The 25,319-nt window shown below is 43.6% G+C and overlaps 1 protein-coding gene across 1 annotated transcript in view; it reads right to left on the bottom strand.

The window, feature by feature from the left end:
• Positions 1 to 25,319, bottom strand: part of AGBL1 (AGBL carboxypeptidase 1) — a 3,520,373-nt gene that overhangs the window by 2,278,612 nt on the left and 1,216,442 nt on the right. Inside the window, exon 15 of the mRNA XM_069624284.1 lies at positions 18,353 to 18,440. Coding sequence (XP_069480385.1) covers positions 18,353 to 18,440 — 88 coding nt within the window. The remainder of the gene's footprint in view (positions 1 to 18,352; positions 18,441 to 25,319) is intronic.

Here is a 25,319-nt window from a genome sequence, read left to right as displayed (position 1 = left end):
GAAGCCCAGCTAAAGCAAGACTAATAGAGGGCCAGAGGACTTTGGGGAGTCCTAGAAACAAGATCAGAGACTGGGAAAGCCATCATGGTTACGGAAGCCATATACACCCAGATAGAGATAATGCAAGCCTATCAGACGGCCAGAGGTCTGAGAAAGCCATAAGGGTTACAGGAGCCTTATAAACCAGGATAGAGAAAAAGCAGCCTATCATAGGGCAAGAGGGCTATGGAAAGCTGTGAGAAACAGAGCGACGATAATATTCAAAGCAAGGAAGTCCACAAAGGTTACCACAGTCAATGGATCCCGAATGGGCCAATGCTCACCGAAGCCTCACAACAAGTAAGAATGTCTAAGAGCAAGAGGACTTAGGGAAGTCCACTAAACTCGAAATATGAATATTTGAATTTGAATGAGAGAGAACCTAGAGGGTTCCAGTCGTGAAGTGTTTAAAAACAAAATTACTAACAAAGACCAAAAGGAAATTCATGGGATTGTGTTAAAAAACATTGTCTTTTCAGGGAATAGGAAACCATTTTGAATAAAAATAAATACTGAGAACTGTGCAGAGGTCTGAGCTACAAGTAATTGATGAACTTTGATGAACTTTTCTTTAAACCGTTTGTTTGGAAAGGAATCAGGATTTGCAAGATTTGACAAACCTTTCCTTAAAACCTTAGTTTGGAAAGAACAGCAGGATTTGACACTTGTTTTTTAAAGTCCTTTGCTTGAGAGAAAGCCATAATTTGACAAACTTTTAAAACTTGCTGCTTAGAGAGGAAATCCAAGTGTTGGGCCAGGCAGACGTCAAGCACTAATGCTGGTAGTCCTGCCTCCTTGTTTTTGTTAAGTTTTCTTAAGTGGTTGGGACCGTTAGCTGAGTAGGATTTGGACTAAGAACTATTTTGTTATAGGGAACTTGCTTCTTGGCTGTTGGCATAGATAGGCGTTTATTCTTATTATTTGAATAAAAACCCTTGAGTATGTCTCTTCTTTGTCTGACTCTTTCTTCTGGTTCACTACACAAGTCAGGTGAGTACTGCAGCCAATGGGGTGAGGGGTGAGAAAGGAACTGAACTACCAGCACTGCAGTACGGTTAGGGTCACAGGAGGAGCTGAAGGTGCATTGAGAGACCAGGCAGAGGAAGGAAATTGGAGCTGTTTGTTGGAGTTTTTGTGGTAAAGATTAAAACAGGGTGAGGTACTTGAGAGAGAGAAACGTATCAGTGGTATATAGTGTAATGTTTCCATTGTAGAATTTGGCATGGGGTGGTAGTGAAAGAGAAATATGCAAGATATTGCGGGCAATAGCAGTAGAGCGGCACAAGGAACAGGGTGTAGTAGAAATGTGGGAAGTAGTAAGAGTGTGTGTGTAGGGAAAGGGTGAGCAGTGCACTATATTATAGAGCTTGGTGGAGAGGAGTACTGAGGAGGGAGTGATAGTGATAGGAGGTATGGAGTAGAAGCTTCAAAGGGTGAAGGTAAGGACTAGCCAAGAGAGCAGTAGTAGAGAGAGTAGTAATAGAGAGAGTAATATTAGAGAAAGCAGTAGTAGTGAGAGTGGTAGTAGTAGTGAGAGTAGTAGAAATAAGGGATGTGAAGGGAGAGAAGGCTGAGCAGAGAGGGGATAGTGGTAGGAAGGAAAGTATTAATATTGTAGAGTCAGAGAAGAGGGACGCAGGGATGAGAGAAGGTGGGTGGAGTAGGACAGAGGAGAAGAATGTAGGAGGATGGAGTAATAGTTGGGAGATAGAGGGTTTTAAGATCAGATGACACACAAACACCATCCTGTTAGGAAAAAGTATTGGTGGAATTGAGGCTGCGAGAAAATCACTGAGGGGTGTTACAAAGCCTTTATACAGATCACCATTAGAAAAAGGACATTCTTACACAGTAGGTATTACTAAACGGTAGCACTAACTTTGGGTTAGGGACACCTGGGCTATGGACGGAATCCCCCATGAGTTTAGTGAGAAAGGGACGGCCATCGTGCTACTTTTCCAGACCCCCGTTTCAGCCAGTTCCTTTTTCGACCCAACTGCCAGTCTTTGGCTGCATATTGCTGCTATCAGTCAATGTATCCTACTGTGAAGAAATCACTTCTGATCTGTAGGAGTCTAGTGGTGAATAGTGAATAAATCACCTATTCAACCCTTACACTTCTACAAACAAAGAGTGATTCCAATCATAAAGTAAAACAAGAACAGTCAGGAGATATAACTCCTCTGCTTTTTGAGGTAACATGGGCTGAGGGAAGGCTATACCCTTTGGATGGGTGTGAATGTGATTCAGAAGTGACCCCAAAAAGCAAAGTATCACTGCTAAAAAAAAGAATGTCCAATCAAGGTTTTAGAAAATATGTATACTTTAATTAACCACACCATCTTCCAAAAAAAAATACACACACTGTAAAACACCCACCCTTGTGGAAAAATGTGAGAATATTTAAGAAATTACAGAATTCAGCACTCTGGGTCAGAATACAGGGGTGATAGGCAATTTCTATGTTCACAATATTCCTTTAAAAGGAGAGTAAAGGTGCCCTGACCATTCTCAAGGGCCCAAAATGGACCAAGGGGGCAGTTATTGACCAATAGTACCGTCTTGGCTGTTTGGCAAAAGTGAACCTAGCTGTTTGGTGCTGTTCTTGCAGTTTGCGACTGTTCAGGTGTTGAGCAGAGCCGAACAGCAGCTTGTTGCAGTTTGAAGGTGATGCTTGAAGGAGACCGGATCTCTGGGCCACAGGGGTTGTTTTGAAAGTTAGTTTGTAGAGGCTTGAGACTGGAATCACTGGTTTTATTGGAATGATTTGATGAAGTGCTGGCAGAGCTGTGGATTGTGAGGGACACCATGGTCGTATTGATGGTTCAATAGATGGCGAATTTGCTCGCTACTATACGAGCAGGTTTGCTTTCAGTGTGGCTAGAGAATCCCCAAGGGTCCGTTCAACTGGTGATGCGGATTGGCAGCAAAGCTGATGTTGGAGAAAGGAGTAGTTTTTAGGTGCCAGATGCAACAAAGATCTTGTTGTTTGAGCCAAGACAATGATACACTCAGCTAGCTCCGCGTGGAAAAGAACAGGTGCGAAAGTGCAGTTTGAGTTTCAATAACCTAGTGAGTGCCAAAGGCAGCTCCTTAGGGTCCTGCTGGTTTAGGATCAGCTAACCCAGTTTGATGACAGTATGACCAGTTTGATGTTATGAAGCACAGGACTCTTGGCTGTCTTGGCTCTCAGGATGTTGTGAGTCCCATGTTGTGTTCTCACAGACAAATTCAGTCCTTGTTTTCAGGCTTCCATCCCAGGTGGCAGGTGCACTCTATCATGGGTCCTTTACAACAATGCCCCCGGGGTAGCACTGTGACCGTCCGAGATGCAGGTCTCGTTTCACGAGCAGGGTCACCACCAATGTGCCCTGGGGATCGTTAGGGAGCAGAGTTTGCCTCTGCTTTGGACACTTAGGGCATCATTACGAGGAGAGCGGTAAGGGGTTAACGGCACTGGTAAAGGTGCCGGAGCTGTTAACCCCTTACTGTTATTAACGGGCCCATTGGTAGCATGCTCCCCATTCCCATTGAGCCCTATGGGGGCTCAAATGGAATGGGGATGTACCGGGTTCAGGTTCCTTGAATGAGAAATTACCGGACCTCCAAGGTTGGAATGGCCTGGTAATTCCTCATTTAAGGAACCCACACCCGGTACCCTGTACCCGGTAAGGTGGTAGCCATGCCACTAACAGCGGCATGGCTTCCTCCTAACTTGTAATGACCCCCTTAGTCTTCACCTCACTGGTGGAGAGCTCTGGAAAGACCATTCTCCCAACAGACATCCAAACAAACTCTTCTTAGTTGTTTGTTCCAAAGAAATATTATAAAGGCAAAAACCACCAGGTGGTTGGACTAAAGCTAGCCTGCTTTAGGTGTCCAGTCCCTGTCCTTGGAACGAGTGGACTTTGCCTTCTGACATCACAACCAAACCAGCAGCAAGGAAAAGAAGAGGTAGAGAGAAATGAGATGGTGAAACCTTTCTCCAGCTGAAAAAAGAGATTCCTCAGCCTAAACTAACCTGGCCCATTGCCTTCTCAATAGAACAAATACCTTTAGCTATGCAGCAGTGTGGTGTGAGGCCATGCCTAGTGTGAATGGGTGTGCCATTTGATTCCAGTCGGCAGAACAGTTCCCTGCGGAGTGGCTATCTCTCTGTGGATGGTGTTACCTGCTCTCACAAAGCAATAAATATAGGCAATTCTCAAAGCTTAACTCCTGCTAGCAGAAGCAGTGGCAGCCTTGTCTAGTCACCCCTGAGGGATGGATAATGGTTAAGGAAGATGATCGCACTAGGACAGGGATATGATGCATGACTCATAATGACCCATTTCCATCTCATACATGTAGGGGTGCAATTTTAGGTGAGCACCCGAAGGATTGGATATGTAGATATTAATTTAACCACAAACATTGAAGATTTGTTTTGAATCAATATTGACCCATTTTTCAAAGTATTACGACAGAACTGGATGGATGGCAAAAACAAAACGTATATCAATGGGAGGAGTACACATTATTAAAATGATGGTTGCTACTGAAAGCTAATTAAGTTGTATCTTCCGGATTTTACCTGTGTGGGCCAAACCATGTTTCTTTAGAGACATCTCTAAAATGATAACATCCTTTCTATGGGATGGTGCCATACCCAGACTGATTGTCAATGGTGGTTAGTACAGGGGCAAAGTGCTGGTCTTGGAAGCAAGACCACGCAGAGCAATAGATGTTTGAATCCCAGAGACCCAGTTTGCAAATGCCCACTCTGGAGAGATGAAATGCACTAATTTAGAAATGTATTATTTAATGTCTTTGTCAACCAGCGTAATCCATTCCTTCCATAAGCATGGTAAATTACTGGATAACTTTAGTGATCATTTGATATATGGAAACCCATCTAAAATCTCCAGACATACTTTATTAGCCTCCGTTTTCAAAATTGCAGAAATGGCTTAAAGTGGCTCCATGTTTGCACCTGGAAGCTCCACTCTTAGGAAATCGGAAGTTGAATATGAAATTTAATACTTGCAGATGGAAACACAGGATCAACATTGCAATACTTAATATCTGGGATGTCTGACAGGACCATAAGATGATCCCCTTTGACATAGCTCAACAGAAATTCTCTATCTCTACCACATCAAAGTGGCAATAATGTACACTCAAAGTCCTGCTTACAAAAAGCAGCGGAATTGACAAACAATTAATGGCATATTATCCCCCATTGCTTCATTACTACAGTTTGGTAAACACGGCAAGCACATAGTGTCAAAATTGTATATAACTATCCTAAATACTGTCTTTCAAGATTCTATGAAATTTAATTATGAGCAGTAGTCAGATCTAAGATACTCCTATGATGATGAGCAGTGATGGACTATTGTAAGGAATGGTACCTTTGAACTCAGAGATGTTAGAAGTAAATTTGCACAGTTCAAAATACTTCAAGCATGGCACAGGTCACCCTTAAAATTACATCAAGCAGGGCTTTCCTCGGAGGACAGATCCTGGAGATGCCAAGGCTATAATAAACATTCTTAGGCCCTCTCCTAAATTAGCTCTTTTTATGATTCACATACTTTGGAAGTGATACAAATACATGTTAACATCAACATCAAAAGAAAGCCATGGGTGATAACTCTTTGTGATTTCTTAGACAATCCTTTGCTGTTCAATGCATGGCACAGATGGCTAGTACGCACAATATCCATTGCTAAACTATGTATTGTTTGGTTTTTGACACTGCCAATGGCACCTTCTCTTGATTGGACAACACGGCAAGCATTGCTGCCTTTGAGAACGTCAATTACAGCCTTCAAAATGATATCCCCGCTTTCACCTTAGCGTATAACATAATGATGAGCCCCCTTTGGAGCCCTGATGAGACCACACCCACATCGGAGCTCTTTGAATAATTGAATTTTGTGCCTAAAAGTCTCTCAAGCTTGCATGGGCCACCACTTATGCCCAAAGATTATGATGATCATGCTGCTGTAGCTGTGTAACGCAGACTGCACTAGGTGAGCAATCTAAGGTTGTCAATCAAATCTTACATCTTACACCTAGTATAGAAACAAGGGTGATGTTACTTGGCCCCTCGCATCCAAATGTTTCAGCCGACATTTTGTGTGGCCAGTCTGTTGAAATGGTGATTTTTACAGCATATTTGTTCAGAAAAATTAGTTAGAAATTCCTACAATTTACAGTTGGTTCTCGAGGGTAATGCATGAACAAATCTAGTAGATGATATGCCACCAAGAGTAGGCAGGTGCATTTGAAAACATTTCCATGATGCCTGACTTCACAGCATATGCCAGCATTGCCACTGTAAGTCATTTCTCATGCAGCTTTGCCCACAATATACTCAGCATTTCCAGTGCAAATCACTTCACAGAAGCTGCTTCCATAATAAATGCCATCATTCCTAGTTTAAAGCACTTTGATTTTCTGGCCACAATGTATGCCATTATGGTCACTGTAAAACACGTTTACAAAGCTGTAAATACAATCTAGGCTTGATAGTCTCTGTAGCCACATTCTATTAAAAAAAGTCATAATAGCAAATTGGATGATGTTACACGAATGCTATGAGAAAGCATTGTCACTATCAATAACTTCCATGATACAGCCCTCTGCCGCCAAACACATGGTTGAATTGCATGCACCCACACGTTACCCACACACACCCACACCCCCACACATACAAACACCCCTCACACAATAAATCAGTAGCAAGAAGCAAGGACATGTGCAGACTTAACTTCTCCAGTGCAGAATGGAAGAACCATCAAAACAGGCCTTCTCTGTCTACTCCCCAGACTCTGAAACCACATCCCTGTGGGAGCTCAAGACCCTCATATTTAAGGATTGGCTTCTCTTAAATGCCTAGGTCTACACACTCTTCACTCTCCACATAACCTGAGACTGGGTAATCTTCTCCCCCTTTTTCCTCTGCTGGTTACTTGAAAATTCCTTGGTGCCAAATTGCCCAGCCTACCACCTGTTGTCAGCTCCCTGCTGCTTTGTATTGATTCCTTGTAATCTGCTTCCATTACTGTGTACTTCCCCCCTATGACTTGCAAAGCACTACATAGCTCAATACATATAATAATAATAATAATAATAATAATACTAATAATAATAATAATAATAATAATAACAACATTAATAATTATAATACATTATCAAATCATAAAACCATGTATGTTTGCCACTCAGCATGATCTTGGGTGGTCTTCTTTGCATCCAGCTTGCATATTGTAAATATATTTCTCTGGCTCAGATGATAAATCAGTTGCTATCTATAAATAAAATATTTGTTCAATCAGTATATGAACAGGTTATTAAGTGAGTAAATCTCCCTGGTTCATAAAAACAAAATGGGACAGTTATGGGGATAAATTAAACAATAGTTACTGGCTGTGTTGGATAAAATCCACAAGCATTTTCTAACCATAATGGGCATAGATTATTATATTTAATACATATATGTCTGTGTTAATGCAACTATTTTGAGCAGAGATTGCACAGCGGTTTTGTTTTTACTTTGCCACAATACTCACCTAACAGTAAAGAGTCTGCAAAATATGCATCATATATACCAATTTGAACACACTTTTCTTTTGGGTGTAAGGCTGCCCTGAGCAGAAAACAACTTATCCTGTCACTCATTGGATACATGTTTCTTGTTGTGAAAGCAGCTTGTGGCTATTTTCTCTTTTAGGCCGAGCGCTGCTAGGCCAGTTCACATTCAATGAAATATAGGGAGACTTCTTGGGAGAATCGGAATCGGCAAAACTGCTCTACTGAACACCAGTGAAGACTTGCTCTCCAATCTTGGCTCTAACCTTCCTTTGGTCCCCATTATCCTTGATCTATCCTCTGCTTTCAACCACGCCATCCTGCCCAATTATCCCTGAGACAACCTCGGTATCTCTGCTCAGGACCTTGCCTGGTTGACCTTCTTTCTTATTGATCGAGCCTCCCAGGTCCAACTTGTGGCTTTCCTCTCTTATCTCTCTCTCTCTCTCTACTTGTGGTGTTCCCCAGGGGTGTAACCTCAATCCCTGGCTTTTCAACCACTACCTGGTAGATCTAACTTTCAGTGTTATGTGGATGACAACCAGATCTCCTTCAGGCTCCCCTCAGCCTCTACTGCTCCTTCTCTCATACCTGACTGTCTGTCCGCAAATCAGGAATGATGTGCGGCCTACTATCTCTGCCTCCATTGCAGTAAGACTGAGATCCTCCTCATTGGGACTCCTGCTCCCGCCTTGCAGCTCTCTCTCTGGCCAGCCACCCGGGGCCATCTATCTGTTCCTTCCAGTGAGGTTAAGAACCTTACGGTCAGCTTTAACTCCACCGTCTCCTTCTCTCCTAACATCTCTGACGTCTCTAAGAAGTGACATTATCTGCTGCACCTCCTCAGAGGTATTCTCACTGTCTCGCGAGCCCTGGTCCTCTCTAGGTTGGACTACTGCAAAAGCCTCTTTCTAAATCTGCCTGTCTCTACTGTTCACCCTTCACAACTTATCCAGAACAGAACTGTGAGACTTTTCCTTGGCCTCAAGCCCAGGGATCGTATCTTTCCAGCCCTCAAACCTCTCCACTGGCTCCCTTTGGCTGCGAGGATCAAGTTCAAGACCCTCTACATTGTCCACAAAGCTTTCTGGGGCCGGGGACCACACTACATCCAACTATCTCTTCCTACGTATCTTCTTTCTCGATCCCTGCGCTCATCCACATCCAACTCTCTGTGGGTCAGATGCTTCTCCATGAAGAGAGTGGGGGGTAGATCTCTGTCTTTGGCTGGGGCCTCCCTTTGGAACAGCCTCCCTGCCTCTCTCAAACTTGAGCAGGACCACCTAAGGTTCCGGAAGCAACTCAAGACCTTCCTTTTTGCTTCTGCTTTCTCTCTAGCTCTCCCTAGCCGATGCCCCTGTCTGCTGCGCACACTGGTGACCTGGCCACCCAATGAATTTACGGGACCAGGCTCCTGCACGACCGGTTGCCCTTGCACTGCCTTAGGGCCTCCCATCCACTTAAGGGACTGTATCTGTAACCCTACAGTCCCCTGATTCTCTGCACTTATGAGCCACCCGCCCCCGGCTGCACTTACTAGTTACTTTGCACTCTCCTGTTCCCCTCCCCCCCTGGCACTTCTCCCCTTTGATCCCCCCGCACTTAAGTGTTCTGAATGACGCAAGGCCTAGTAAGATCGCTGTTTTTTCCTCCCTCTTTTTCCTCCCTTCCTTGTCTTTTCGCGCCCAGAATTACTTATGTACAGGCACGCTATAAATGACTTATCTTATCATATCCCACCTAAAGTCCATGATACTAAATCTAAACCCTTTTGTAATAATTGTCTCATACCTATATCACTTTGCCTTTACCCTCCCCCGTTTACGTTTGTTGTGTTGTACAGCTTGTATGAGTTATGTTTCAGTATATTTAATGTGCATAAAGAAATGCTTTTTTCATGTAACATGCAATGAGAATCTGTTATGAAATGTTACAAATAAGGATACATTGGGATAGGCAATGTATCGAAATATATATCTATGTACTTTCATGCACAATTGCTCCTTTTCTTACTTTTGGTATTATAACAACACATATTGAGCTGATGTAACTAACATTGGGCATTCCACGAGTTGTAACAATAAATACATGATAAAGTTCAAAAGGATAAAAAAAAGGTCACCACTCATTTTGAGGTTAGTTCTCCCACTCTTGTCCGCCCTCTGCGCAAGCCACGCCCACGCTCTGCATGGTGGAGTCTCATGCAAGGCTTTCAGCTGCTCGCAGGGGTGCGCCTGGCTGCCGCAAAATCCACAGAAGTCCAGGGGAAATCCGGCGCATTCGATTACATCAATTGACGAACGTGATTAAGCATGCAGTTTGGTGCAAAGGTTCCCTATTTTCTGTGCAAATAATCCCATGAATCGGGCCCTAAATGTATATTGGACTTGTAGTGCTGGGACTCTTCAGTTTATTGCAGTCAACTTTGTACTCTGGGATAGGACTGCAGGAGAGTGATACCGGCAAAGTGGGTAAACGTATTACTACATATGCTTACTGTGTCACCCGGAGCAATGTCTCATTTATCATTTATCATTTATCAAACCCCTTTGGTTATGAAAAATGAAGATGCAATCAATGCTGTGTTCTTTTCTTTCGTACAACTCAATGAATCTGTTCAGAATATTGTAGATTGAAAGCGAAAAGTGTGTTTTAGTCAAGCTGCAAAGTGGCTTCCTGTTCTGTGTGTAGGGGTGCAAAGCGGAATAGTACTGTAGAAATCTATCTCTGTAATACAGCGCCATAGAAAATAAGATTTCCATTTCAACGTGCTGAGTTTATAAGCACTTACTTGGCATCTGAATGGCGCAGCTGCTTCTGTGGTTTATTATCTTCGCATTTGTTTCAATATGTTGAGGCCACAGCATGGTATTACGGCACTTTAAACAGATGCTTTCCATTTACACTAGCAACATGTCCAAATGAATTTATTGGGATCCCATGCGTTGAGCAAAGTAGTGCTGTATTGTATATATTCCAACGGTTTGCCTATGGTAACCTTAATTGTGAGTTTTCAGCAGTCCTTTGTGCCCACATTTGCGCTTCATCACTGTTTGTTGTGGTTGTTATGAATACCATGGGCTGTTAATTATGAACCTGTGGGTGTTTGTAAAGCTTAATCTGTTGATGCATTTAAATTATAGGCAGCTGTGTCTGTCCTTGTTAGGGAGTGAGAAGAGGCCTGAATGATGCTGTGCAAAATGACAATTCCTTACAGCACTGACCCCCTTCTTAAATCAGAATGTAATGCACTTATTTGTTTACTGGTTGATGCCCCAAAGTTTCTGTCTGTCTATCTGCCTTCTCAATTGCATTTTAAGTCATGAACCAACAAGTCATGGCTGGATTTACATGAAAGGAGCTATTTTTAACATAACGCATTTGGTGAGTGTTTTGTCATTGTTTTTAAAAAGAGAGGTCCTCCATTATGAAACAGTCTATTTCTTATTTAGTGTTGTGAGCAGTGTGAGCTAGAGTAGGAGAGCTTCCTTCAATACCTGTAACTCTTGCTTCACCTTTCATTATCTCAACCACTTAGTGGATGAGACCCAAGTGCGACTTGTGTTTACATTTCTAGCGTGGATAAGTCTTGAGCAGCAGCCTCCGTTAATGTCCCTGCTGATCTTGGGGGTGCCTTTCCGTCCCACATCAATATCCCTCTACAGTCTCTAGTAGTCCTTACAAAGGAATGTCTCTCTTGCAATTGGAGTCACTTGGCAGGCGCAGTCTGCTTCTGCCAACGTTGCATTCATAAATGTATCTTTGAATTTCCAGCGGGGCAGCAGTGACCCTACCACAAGTGTGAATCTTTATGATCACGCTGGTTAAAGTTCAGTTCTTATAAATATAAATATCAATTTGTTATTTCCTTGGTTGCAACTGTCAAATTGTGTTGCATGTTGAATATATTTAAGGAATGCACAACAGACATATGACAAAAAGTAGAAAAGAAATGGAGCACTGTCAGTGAGGATCAAACCCAGCTCCCAAGGCAGATCCTTTCCTTAAAGGCGAGTGTTCAAACCTCTCCACTACCATTCCCTTTTATTACAATGCATATACAGGTTCATATAAAGTTAATCTCTGAGGTGCTAGATGAATTACCTCTTGTGTGCTGGATGATTGAACAACTGAATGAATGAATGAATGAATGAATGAATGAATGCCCGAATGACTGAATGAATGAATGCATGCATGAATGAATGAATGAATGAATGAATGAATGAATGCACGAATGAATGCATGAATGAATGAATGAATGAATGAATGAATGAATGAATGAATGAATGAATGAGCTAAAGATGCAAACTGTTACATACTGAACATTCCACATAGAAAGTTAAGGATGTGCGACTCACATATTTAGCACTTACACGGTTAAGCACAGCATGGTACATCAGTTGGTGGATATCTATTTCTTGAATTGCATAAATACTGTATTCCAACATTAGACTGCAAGTGTGTGTCACTAGATGACATCTAGTAATCTCACTACAACATATGCTTACTGCAATTCACAAAGCAAAATCTCTTTGACAAACTTCTTTATTTATGAAAAAACGAAATTCAACCACTGCTCTTTTCTTTTCAGATCTTGTTTTACAAATCTAACAAATCAGTTTAAAATACACTTAATTCAATCACACAACGTATTTTCATGCAAGGCCTTTGAACATAATAGCTTACATTTGAATAAAGCAGCACACTAGTTGAGAGGATCAAACCCAGCTCCCACGACTGCTCCCTTTTTCAAGTTTAATGTCCCTTCCTCATCGCCACCCATTCTCTGGTTATGAACCACGTAACAGCATAAAGAAGGATGATCTTATGCTTATGAACCATGCACAACGAAACCGCTGGTGCATATGCCAGAGTTCACTTCTAATAATGCCGTGTTTGAAAATATTGATATTTATTAAGGCGTGCAACATATACAAAGATTCAAATCTCAGACTCAGATCTCCAAAACAATCCACCATGTTAAAAATATGCAAGTTAAATATTATACCACATTTAAAGAAAAGTGACATACAGTTGAGCTGGTCCAAGGGGTTGATAATATGGTTGTTAAAGAAGGAAGATCTCTACCATTTCAAAACGTTATTGACCAAGATCACTTCTAGACTCCACCAGTATGATATTTGGATGACTCGTCCATTCAAGGTTAGCAGAGTGAGTGAAAACTAATAACATCCCTGCAAATTCATAAGGATAATATAAATATAGAGGCTTCAGTCTGATTTAATCTCTGATGAGAATGCACACCATTCTATAATGTTCCAAGGGGTGCAACAGGGGTAGCTGTAGGTTGAACATGGGGTGGTCGGACACCCCCCCTGATGCATCCCTTTTTCAACCTCTTCACAAACACCCTGGATGCTGACCTGAAGGCTTCAAAAATGCACACATCTCAGGTGAGTTGGTCATCCCCTTCGCTATGCAGACAATGTGGATGACGCTGTCCTGCTCGCAAGAATGGCCGGTGACCTAGAGACATTAGTCAATAGGTATTTTTCTGACATGAAAAAGTGGAATTTTGAAATTAATAGCACTAAATCAAAGGTTTTGGCGGTAGGGCTAAGATATTCTGTTCACACTGCTTTTGCTGGAATGAGTTAAAGCTGGTGTGTGCAAAGTATTTCGCCTGCCTAGTGATCCTATGGTCAGATAACTGGTGCAGTAAGGCACACATTGCCAAATAAAGTCTGGCTAGGTCACAGTCCTACAGAGCAGTTTAAATTATGAGTACCTTTATTGGCAATTAATCCATCAATGTGGCCATGAGAATATATCATGCAAAGCATAGACCCATTTAGTGATGTTTCAGAACAGGTATTGGACCACCAAGGCAGCCTAGATTTAGTCCAATCACCTGTGGACTTTTACATTTAAAAGAAGGGGTCTTCCGCCACTTTTTGAAATCATCTTTTGGACTTCCACCCTTAAAGAAGATTTCATTCTTAAAGAGAAGTCCTTTCCAGAATCCTCCAGTCGTGAAGTGAAGGCAGGTGTTCCAAGGCCGGCTCTGTTGCCTATTCATCCCAACCAACAGGTATACAACTCTAATGGAACCATATGTACCTAAATCAGGATACTGATCCCACTAACCCAACCCTCAATCTTCTGCATACTTAAACCCACACAAAACCACACAACCATCTCTCTCCCAGCAATCCGCAAGCCCTTTACCACACGACACCAACAACACATAAACTTCACCAACAGCACTCGAGGCCTTCGCCCGATCCGTTACTAGTACCAAAGCCCAGCACTCGGTGTATACCGAGTTCAAGCTGCCAACAGCACACCACTTCTCCCACTCTCCTTCTCCCCTCTTCCCGACTAACCCTACCCACCCTTCCTGTTTACAGATCCGCTAGAGCGCCTCGGGACCAATTCCGTTGGTGACGGTGCGCTATACAACTACCGCTAACATAACATAACATAACATAACATAACATAACATAACATAACATAACATAACATAACATTCATCCCCACGGACCCTTGGTGGTGAACCTGCTGCTGGAACAAGACCTGTCTCTCTGTCAGTCGTGGCAGTACCACCCCTGCAGTTGTGTGCCAGCCTCCCTCATATTTGGGACCCAGAGAACAAAGGCCCATCTTGTCCCTGAGTTCTTGGAGTGGATCTCACAGCACCTGAGGAGTTGCCTGCTGCTGGAGCAAGACCTGCCTCTCTGCCAGCTACCGTGGTACTCTGGACATCACCGTTTTAAAGGACTCCTCCAGAGGTTGTGTGCCAGCCTCCATCATATTTGGGAGCACAGGAAAATGACTCATCTTGTCCCTCAGCCATTGGATTGGAACTCACAATACCCTAAGAGCCACGACAGCCAGAATCCTATTATTTAGGACATTAAACAGCGTGTTGCCTTTTTTAAGAACCGTTCGGCTCATTTGAACCACCAGGACAGTCTGATGCTGTCTTTTGCACTCTCTCAATCTTCAAATTGCTCGCACAGCTTCAAGAGATTTCATTCAGCACTGAGGGACCAGCAAGAACTGCCAAAAGTTACAGGCCTAGTATGGTAGTTTATTGTTCTGTAAGTGCTTTTCCCTCTCCCTCTTCTCTCCCCGCTCTTTGTCATGTACGTGTACTATCTGACATGCCACTAGGCATAGTACGGATGTTTATTGATTATATGATCTTTTCCCTCTCCCCCATCCCCTTTTCTAATTCCTTCCTGTCATGCACTTGCACTAGTAGAAATGCCTCTGGCCCAGTATGCTAGTTATTTTTGTTAGATCATTTGGAACTTCAAGGCCTAAGAACGACAACTGTATTCGTTTGTTCCCTCCCGCCTTGTAGCTTTTTGAAGCACTTCACTTGTGTAGAAGTGCTTTACAAATAAATAATTCCAATTCCATTTTACGATTACAATTAAGTTGACTGCTAACCTATCCCCTGTTCTGTTCCTTTACCCTAGAGGTTGGTTAGGTCAAGTTTTATCCCTTTTGCACCCAAGAACATATCCTTTTAAAGATCATTGTGATTATATTTATTTATATTTTTGTTGGGTATTTATAATGCACCTATACATCACAAGGTATTTCAAGGTTCATCAAGAGAATGGAGGGGGATGAGGGAGAAAAAAATAAAAACAATAACGATCCTGCTAGGTCTTGAAACATTTGGATCATGCAATGGGGAGGGGTATGGGAGGAAAAACAGACCCACAAGGAAGCAGGCAGGTGAGGGGGAGATCTAGCACAGGAGCGCAGAAAAACTATGATAGAAAAGAAAAGCAAGACAAATAGGAAGAAAGAGGGGGATGGGAGACACAAGTAAAGGGGTCTCACTCACCTGCACTCCAGATGGAGGTGGGTGCAGGGAGGGCCTGCAGAATGGAACAACACTCACAGTAGCGAGGTGTGTGGCGAATGGGGGAGGGCTATGAAGAGGAAAAATTGACCCCCAAGGAAGTGGGCAGGCGAGGAGGCGATCGAGCACAGGAGAGGACAAAAAATCTTGATGCAAAAACAAAGAAAGACAAATAGGAAGAACGATGGGGAGGGGACACAAAGAAAGGGGTCTCACTCAGAAGCACTCCAGATGGAAATGGGGTGCATAGAGGGCCTGCGGAATGGGGAAACACTCGCAATAACGAGGAGAGCAGCCAATGGGGGAAGGGGAGGATTATGGGGAGGAAAATCGGACCCACAAGGAAACGGTCAGGGGTGGGGAGACTGAGCACAGGAGCACTGACAAAATATGATAGAAAAGCAAAGAAATACAAATAGGAAGAACGAGGGGGATGGGGACACAAGGAAAGAGGTCTCACTCACCTGCGCTCCAGATAGAAATGGGGTGCAGGTAGGGCCTGCTGAATGGAGCAACACTCACGGTACCGATGTGGGCGGCTAATGGGGGAGGTGGAGGCTATGGGAAGAAAAAAGGAACCCACAAGAAAGCGGGCAGGGGAGGGGAGCATCAAGCGCAGGAGTGCGTAAAAAATGTATAGGAAAGCAAAGAAAGAAAAATAGGAAGAAAGAGAGGGACCGAGACACAAGGAAAGAAGTCTCACTCACCAGCACTCCAGATGGGAATAGGGTGCCGGGAGGGCCTGTAGAATGGAGCAACACTCACAGTAGCGAAGTGGGTGGCCGATGTGGGAGGGGGAGGGCTATGGGGAGGAAAACCGGACCCACAAGGAAGTGGGCAGGGGAGGGGGATAGCTAGCGCATGAGCTCTGAAAGAATACGATATAAAAGCAAAGAAAGACAAATAGGAAGAAAGAGGTGCTAGGGGACACAAGGGATGGGGTCTCACTCACTCACATGCACTCCAGATGGAAATCCCTTACACCCCTGAAACATCACTCAGAGTGCTGCATCTTGCTAGTTTTGCTTATTTTGTGTGATTTCCTCAGGGAAGGGCTATGTGTAATGTTTTTCTAGTTGGCTATTATTGTACCTGGTGCATTTTATTAAAGGATATATATTTTCATAGAACTTTGATTGGACATTCCTTAATTTTGGACTGTTATACATTGCTGTTTGGGTCTCTACTGAACCGCACTCACACCCCTCTTGACAGTATACCCATCACATGGCCCTAGTAACCCCAAAAGGCAAAGAAGGTATATCTCTTAGTTGTACTCGCATGATGGTGTTGGCTCTTGGTTTGTAGAAGTGTAAGGGATGCCTGGGCGTTTTTGCCTCTATTCATCCTTGTAGTCCTGCAGAGCAGAAGTCAGTTTGTCACAGGCACATTATGCAATGTCAGGCTTTGCCACATGGGAGACATACGTTTCCCGGATACTGGTGATGCAGGCTAGATACAAGTTGAGTACCCTGGCCCTCTGGAGTGGCAAATATGATTTTACCTTGTTGTGTCCCTTTTGGCGGGATATAGAAGAGTCAGTGCTTCCTTTTTATTGTGTACTGTTCCAAACTCAAGGGTATAAGAAAGGGAACTATTTTAGCAGTCCTCAAATATACAGTGTTTTAGAGAGTGTAGATCTCCCGTGTTTTATGTTAAGCTAGTTACTGGCCCACAAGTGTCGTGGTCACTACAACAGTATTTAACAATGGTATTAAGAATTGCAAAACCTGCATGCTACGTTAGTGTGGTTTTTAACTAATTACTGCTTATGATTTTCTTAGCACTGAAACTTATTTAAAAAACCGAATTACTCGGATCAGTGTTGTAGATGTATGTATGATGGATTAACCCTTTCATGATGCTTATGTGACGTCAAATGTACACTGTTTTATGATGACCTTTTATGACTTATGTCGTAATAAAATATTAATGAATGAATGAAATTGGGATTTCATCATTGCAGGTCTAAAAAGAAAGAACAATGGGCCCGGTATGTTTTATGCACCCCATTCATGAGAAGGATTCCTTGTGTTCAAAACATTTGGCTCCACCAATTTTAAGATGACAGCACATGCACTCCTTTCCTTCCCATTAGATGGTGCATACTCTCGGCACATTTCAACCAATTAGTCTTTTTTCATCGCACGAAAGATAATCGGAGTGGTATTTATTAGCAGTGCGTGATTTGTAAAGAAGTAAGGCCAGGGCCCAAATATTTTCTAGCGCTCCTGAGACACTGCGGGTGGGCATATCCCTGCAACTCCTGCCGACACCTATAGCTGCTCCCCACAGTGTTGTCATATTTGGGGTTACACTACAACTCGCACCTGCTCAGTGTGTTTGATGGATGCACTAACAATCACTGTTTCATGATTAAAGTGAGTCTGAGACAATACGTGCCGGGGCACAAAAATAAGTGCCAGGGCTGAGCCCTGGCAAACACCCCCACAAATTAAGCACTGTTTATCAGTATCATAAGAGTACAATATTTATTCCGGTCCCATAAAATGGACACTACTAAATAGCAACTCTCCTTTCCCAACCTCGGTGCCCCCAAACATCCCCCCAAACAAAAATGTAATTGGGGGAACGGATGCGTCAAACTGCATAGTCGCTACTCCAACTTGTGACAAAGTAATTTGTGATCTGGAAAAGAGGCATCCCTTCGTCAGCTAAAGATTAACTCTGTTGGTCTTGGGAGGATAGCTCAGGTGCAACGGACTCGCATTGCAAGCAAGACCACACGGAGCAACACAGGTTCGATCCCCCGGTCCACCCTCAGAAACCTCTGGGTTTTAAGCGCGTTATAAATAACCAATCATATATCATAAACAGTACTCACAGAGAAGAGGATGAATGGAGCTCTAGGAATGGTAATGATGCACTTACTTGTAATAACAGATGTCATATCCCAACCGGACCCAGTGTGCTCGGCCTTGGAGCGCCTCCTTCACCGAGTACATGACCGGCTGCATGCCTACATAACACAAAAGCAGACTCAGTGACACGATTTCTGGCCCTTTAGTCATTCATTTGGTTTGGACTGTATTACAATAAAAACTTTGTTTTTATAAAGCGTCAGCATGTCAACATTCAGCAAATCATGTTATGACTCGCTAACTGGCTTGACTATTAAAAATATTGACACATTTTTTCATGAATTTATATTTTTTTCTAATAAAATGAAACCTGGATAAACACTGCTCATTCATTTGTACCTGACATCATTTCAAATAAGTTACGCATCCCCAGAAACATATTTCTTTGTCACACTGGTTTTTTCAATGTGCACCCAAAACACTAAAGAAAACTGTTTTTTCTTTTAAATGTTTTAGTTTTATTGGTTTTACAGGTGGAGGCTTCATCATTTTAACACAAACATTTCCAATCAAGCATGGTATGAAGAATGAAATGGCATTGCTCATGATACATGTTATCAACCATAGGATACACGACTTACTCAATAATATTTCTAATAACATTCATCCCCAATTCCCGGCCCCCCTCCCCGTCCCATATGACTAATAGTGAGGCGTAAATAGTTCCATTATTTCACAGCGGAGTCTTTGATGAAGCCATAACGATAAGCAGAGGTACACATTAGCACATTATGATTCTCTGCAAGCATTGTCAACTGGTCAACTGAATGTCTGTTATGTTTTGACATATTGCGCACACATGCTTTCATACAATATATTTGGCACGAAATTCCTACCATTAATAATCAACAGAGGTACGGTCCCCATGGAGGGCAGCGGTCAGGTTGTCCATTCTGAAAATATTTCGGGAGATGCCTATCCATTCAGTCTTGGTGGGGAGAGTTGCCCTTTTCCAAACCGTCGTGAGGCAGGCCCTTGCGGCCATCAATAATCCCTGTATCATTTTGGGTACTTTAGTGATTGCCTCTTCTGTTTCGATTAAACTAAATAAATGGCTGTTTCTCCCTCTCCTCTTCATCTAACTCTTTAATCCAACTGAGTACCTCGTCCCAATAGGCTTGTATCGCCCTGCCTGCATTCCCACCACATATGCCAATAGTCTGCCTTCTGTCCATACAAAGCATCTCATCCATCTGAGTCTGACAAAAAGAGTACCTTCCAGTTGGGCAATATTAACACCTATCATGCAAGCGCTTAGAGACGATTCCGATTATTGTGCGTGCTACTGACATAGCCAACATTAAGCAATCTTGTGTTGCTCCTTCTAAATTACCATTTGTCCACACCTCTGTGATTTTTAGGATGGCAGTAGTTACTATTATTAATATTATTTTTGTTATTATTATGATTATTATTAATGTTATTATTATTAATATTATTGTTATTATTATTATTGGTAGTAGTAGTATCATAGTTATTGAGCACAGACCTAGCTTCAGGAAGCAACGGATCACTTGAAAATTCATAGGATGAAGTGCAGTGCGAGGGACGCAGATCACAGGGTGAGGGTAGCAAACAATCGGGGGTGGGATTGAGATCAATTTGGCAGCAAGGGTTCTACAACCAACCAGGGGAGGAAACAGGAGGGAGCAGATCACCCAGTTTCAGATTAGGAGGGGGTGTGGACCTAGGTGTCAAGGAGGTTCATCTCTAGGGGATGTTCAGTAAAAGCAATTTTAATTTTAATTTGCTCGGGTCAAGCAAGGGCAAAGGAATTATTCTGGAATCCATGCTCTGAACTGACATGGAAATCTGAGTGCAAGCCAGTGAGGCCACAATGGGAATGTGTTCATTATTGACTAGGCTGTTGTGTTGCTTCCCCCAAATACTCCACTGGACAAACCTTCAAGCTCTATATTTCTTCTTCATTGGTCCCGATACTTTGTACAGTTTTTAATGCTATCCTCTCAACTGGCTAAATCCCCCATCCATGGCTCCAGGCAGAGATTATCCCTTTATATAAAAAGGGTTGAAGAGATTTACCTTGAAATTATCGCCCCATCTCACTTTTTGATGGGGCTGGGAAAATATTTGCTAAGGTTATCCCATGCCATTTACAGTCTTAGGGCCTCATTACACGGTAGGCGGTAAGGGTTTACCGGTACTGGTATTTTACCGGTACCGGTAAATCCTTACCGCCTTACTACAAGGTCCCTTTGCGGGTTGGGGAATTTAACGCCTGCTTTTTGACCCAGGGAGCTAATTACGGTACCGCAATTTGCGGTGCCGTAATTAGCGCCTTCCCCATTCCCATTATGCCCTATGGGGCAAAAATGGGAATGGGGAAGGGCAATGGTGGATGGGGGAATTACCGCCCCGCCAACCTTGGAATGGGGCGGTAATTCCCCTTTCCACGAAGGCGGCGCCGGTATTTTACCGGCATGAACCATGGCGCTAATAGCGTCATGGTTCTCCGCCTACCATGTAATGATGCCCTTAGTCTGATTATAGTCGTGTTGCCTGTTTTGTTTGATTCTTCTACCATGTCCCCCTCCCTACAGCCTACTTCTGCAGGAGTCTGTCCTGATACATCTGGGTTCACCATCACCGTCTTGTGGCCAATGCTGATTTCCCTTTCATGGACTTCATAGATTCACAGCGCGTCACCCTTTCTCAACTCTCATGCTAGACTTGCTTTGCATCTTGTACTCATGGTGCCCCTGAATCATGCTGTTTCCATCTTCATCTTGTATTCTGGCGTGAAACATCATTTGTTACTACTGACTTCTGCAATTGTATTTGCTCTCCTCTCTTGCTTCTGCACTCTTTTTGACTGCTTACTCTCTATTCTCTCCTCCTCTCCCTTTCTCCCTTTTCCTATCTCCTCCCCTCCTCCCCTTACTTTCTTCTATGCACTTACTCTATCAGAATTGTCCTTGGACCTAGTATGATAGAAACCTCGTCTGTCTTCTCCCCCCTCCCCTTAATTGACCCCCCAGCACTATCTGAAATGTCATCAGACCCAGTACAATAGTTGCTTGTTTTTCTCCTCCCCTCCCTTTCAACACCCTTCTCCTTCACCTTTTGTTTTTCTCCGGCTCTACCAGAAATGTTCTCAGGCCTAGTATGGTAGTTGTATCGTAGTTGCCTGTCTGTTTCCATTTCCTTCCCACTCTCCCCCTCCCTTTCTAATAAATGATTTAGCTCTTGCACTATCTGAAATGTCGTCAGGCTTAGTACGATAGTTAATTTCACATCCTTACTATTCATGGCGGGTAAGAATGTCATTGTATTTTCCCTTGTTCACTCCCTTGCCTTGAAGCACTTTGAAACACATTGTGTATAGGCGCCATATAAATAAACCATCATATCACATCATGTTATAAGTAGACACCATGTGGGATTCAGGCAAAACTGGAGAACAATGTTTTTTTGTTATTACTTTTAATTGAAAAATATGTAACCCTACTCAAGACGAAATTGTAGGTTGACTTTCTAGATCACAAGACAGCATTTGACTCAGTCTTGAGGACCACACTTTGTTGTAGCCTTGAAGCTTGTAAAGTACCCTGGAGCTGATTTCAATTATATTTTTATTATACTCCCAAAACGAAGCAAACATTCGATTTGGTTTGGGGGTGAGCGTGCTTAATCATTCAGTGTACCTAGGGGTGTGAGAGAGGGATGCGTCCTGGCACCCCTGATTTTTTAACATCTTCATCCAGGAAATTATCAACACTTTATTAAAGGAGTGCCAGAACTGGCCAAAGATGGGCTCAGTAAAGTACCTGGCCCTCTTTTATGCCGATTATGCGGCAATATTATCCACAAAACCCTCAGGATTAAAAAAGGCTCTCTGAACATCCCGGCTTAAATGTAGAAAGAAGGTTTAGAAATCCAAGATTATGGTTTTCAGGTCCTGTTTGTCTAAGTGTGGTGCAGTATGAGTGGGTGATGTTTCTCTCTTGAACAAGTGAATCATTTTGTTTATTTGGCAATTAGGTTTCAGGAATTTGGGAGCTGGGTGCCCCAAATAGAGAAATCTAGTATTAGTATGAACAAATACAATGGAGCAATCAATTATTTTTTTGTGTGACATGGTAGTCTTGCAGTTTCGCCTGCTCTCAATTTATGTCATAAACAGTCAGCCCAAGAAGCTTTTCATGGCTCGTAAGTATGGGGTGATATGATGATATGTTATTTATAATGCGCTTAATTCCCAGAGGTTTCTAAGCATGGACCCAGGGATCAAACCTGTGTTGCTCTGTGTTGTCTTGCTTCCAACGCGAGCATGTTGCTCTTGAGCTATCCTCCCGAGTTAAATATGGATTTATCTAAAATACAATCCTGTGAGGGAACATTTTTTAAAGACAGGTACTACTATTACCTAAAGCAACTCTGGTTTCATTAACATATCTTGATTTAGGTATTCTCCCTGTGACGACCAAAGCGAAGTATGACCCAGTAAGATACTGGATGAGATTGTGGAGCCAGGAAGGTCGAAAACCTTATTGTGACGCTTTGTCACACTCTTTGAGTCTGAAGGGAGACTTAAAGGATAGTTCCGGGACTTTTTTTTTATTGTCCCTACGGGTCGGCCATGTGTTTGTAAGCATAAATCGGTAGATCGTAGGAAACTTTCCTATGGACCTTACCCGACTTTTCGCCCATTATCGCACTCGAAATCAGCCTCCATTTTGTGATAATCCTATCATTCCGCCGCATCGACCTGGCTCACCTGCCTTTGCGGCACTAAATCAAATCCCCCGCCCCTGAGCCTGACATCAGCAGACGCGTACTGCCCATTTCAAGCACGTCTCGTGTCAACAATCGCTGCGCCTCAGCTATTGACGTGTTGCCATGGAAATGGCAGGACGCCTCTTTCCCCAATAAGTATAAACAGACCGTTTCACAACACACAGCAGCAGATTTTCGATTCCATTCCTCTCTCTGTGTTACTTTGAGTATTCTGTGACTCGTTTCAGTGCTCTGGTCAGCTACCTTCGCCGCTTGTAGCCCGTGTGAACACCTGTACCATCTCTGTAAATTATTTTACTATCTTTACCGCACAATGGCCACAATAATGCCGTATATGTACGAGCCCGAGTACACCGAGGAAGAACTACTGGAAAGTCAAGCACGCGAAAACGATGGGGATTCGGACGGCAGTTGGGAGGACCAGTCAACGGATGAAGAGCCTGGACCATGTCGCATGGACGTCGTCTCCACCTGGTGCACGTGCAATCGGTGCGAGCTAATGCCAACTGAGGAGGAGAACTGCTGCTGCCGTGAAAATTCCGGGTGCTTGGCCTACATTTCGGAAAGCGAGCAAAGTCTGCAGGAAGGCGAGCAAAGTCCGCAATGCATCACCGAGCTGCCAGAGTTCAGGGAAGCCTGCCTCTCACGGACCGTGTTGAGGATGATGATGGTGCTTATGCACGAACTTCGCGGCACTGTTCGTCCGCGTAATCCGAGTAACGAGTAAGTATACTCTGTTTGTGATGTCAGTGATGCCACCACTATTTCATGGTCGTCTCCCACATATAAAATTACATTTACATATCATTCGAACGCATGTAAATTTGTTCCATATAGTGCATTTTCTAGATATAATTTTTTTCTAAGAAAAATGACATGTGTTACCTGAATCGACATTGATAAGAAAGTTTGGTCAGTTTAATACAGTTTGCATCTTTTTTTTTCACAGGTGGTACAGGCTGGTGGCCTATCGTTGCTTCACTTGGTGGCTTCACGGGAGGCTCGGACACCGCGTTCGGAGAGTAATACCTGCCTGTGCGGTACTTGCCATTAGACAACATTTCCCCAGTGACAGTGGACAATACCGCGGATTTTCCCTCGATGTGCTGCAACCTCAACTTTACAATGTGTAATGTTTATTATTTATGTTTAATTAAAATCTAAAATAAAGCCCAACATATATTTTAACAATGGTTGTTTTGATTTTTTAAATGAATCTAGTGTATATTCTCCTGGGAGGGTGAGGTATTTATAAACTCACCCCCCTGCATTCCATGTAGTAGATCCTGCAGCCATCCTCTTACATTCAGTTAGATGGCCTCTCCTTGGTGAGGCCCTGCGGCAAACGGGTCTTGTCTGCACGACCACCGCCCCGATCCACCCCCCCGCCCTATCAAAGGCAGTTCGCACCGGGGTACTTGTGCTGGCAAGTGGAGCTGTCAGGGAGCGATAAAGGCCAAGAGGTGCCAAAGACCATGTACACTTCAAAGTGGTCTATAGAGCATGGGTTGTTGTTCCCATGTCTACCTCCAGACCCCGTGTCTCCTGCCAAGCATCCCCCCTCACGCTGGACGGCCCCCTGCAATCCACATAAGTGTGTCTCCATTCACGAGTCTTCCTGTGTCTTGTCTGCACGACCACCGCCCCGATCCACCCCCCCGCCCTATCAAAGGCAGTTCGCACCGGGGTACTTGTGCTGGCAAGTGGAGCTGTCAGGGAGCGATAAAGGCCAAGAGGTGCCAAAGACCATGTACACTTCAAAGTGGTCTATAGAGCATGGGTTGTTGTTCCCATGTCTACCTCCAGACCCCGTGTCTCCTGCCAAGCATCCCCCCTCACGCTGGACGGCCCCCTGCAATCCACATAAGTGTGTCTCCATTCACGAGTCTTCCTGTGTCTTGTCTGCACGACCACCGCCCCGATCCACCCCCCCGCCCTATCAAAGGCAGTTCGCACCGGGGTACTTGTGCTGGCAAGTGGAGCTGTCAGGGAGCGATAAAGGCCAAGAGGTGCCAAAGACCATGTACACTTCAAAGTGGTCTATAGAGCATGGGTTGTTGTTCCCATGTCTACCTCCAGACCCCGTGTCTCCTGCCAAGCATCCCCCCTCACGCTGGACGGCCCCCTGCAGACCGCATAATGCCACGACATATACACGTCATTCATTCACAAACACACCCCTGTTTCGAATTCTTTATAACCCACTTCATATTTCTAAT

Source organism: Ambystoma mexicanum, chromosome 11 (genome assembly GCF_040938575.1).
Source record: "Ambystoma mexicanum isolate Mex_15411 chromosome 11, UKY_AmexF1_1, whole genome shotgun sequence".
NCBI lineage: Eukaryota > Metazoa > Chordata > Amphibia > Caudata > Ambystomatidae > Ambystoma > Ambystoma mexicanum.
Note: the sequence above shows the minus strand (reverse complement) of the source record. Positions and strands in the feature narration are given on the sequence as shown.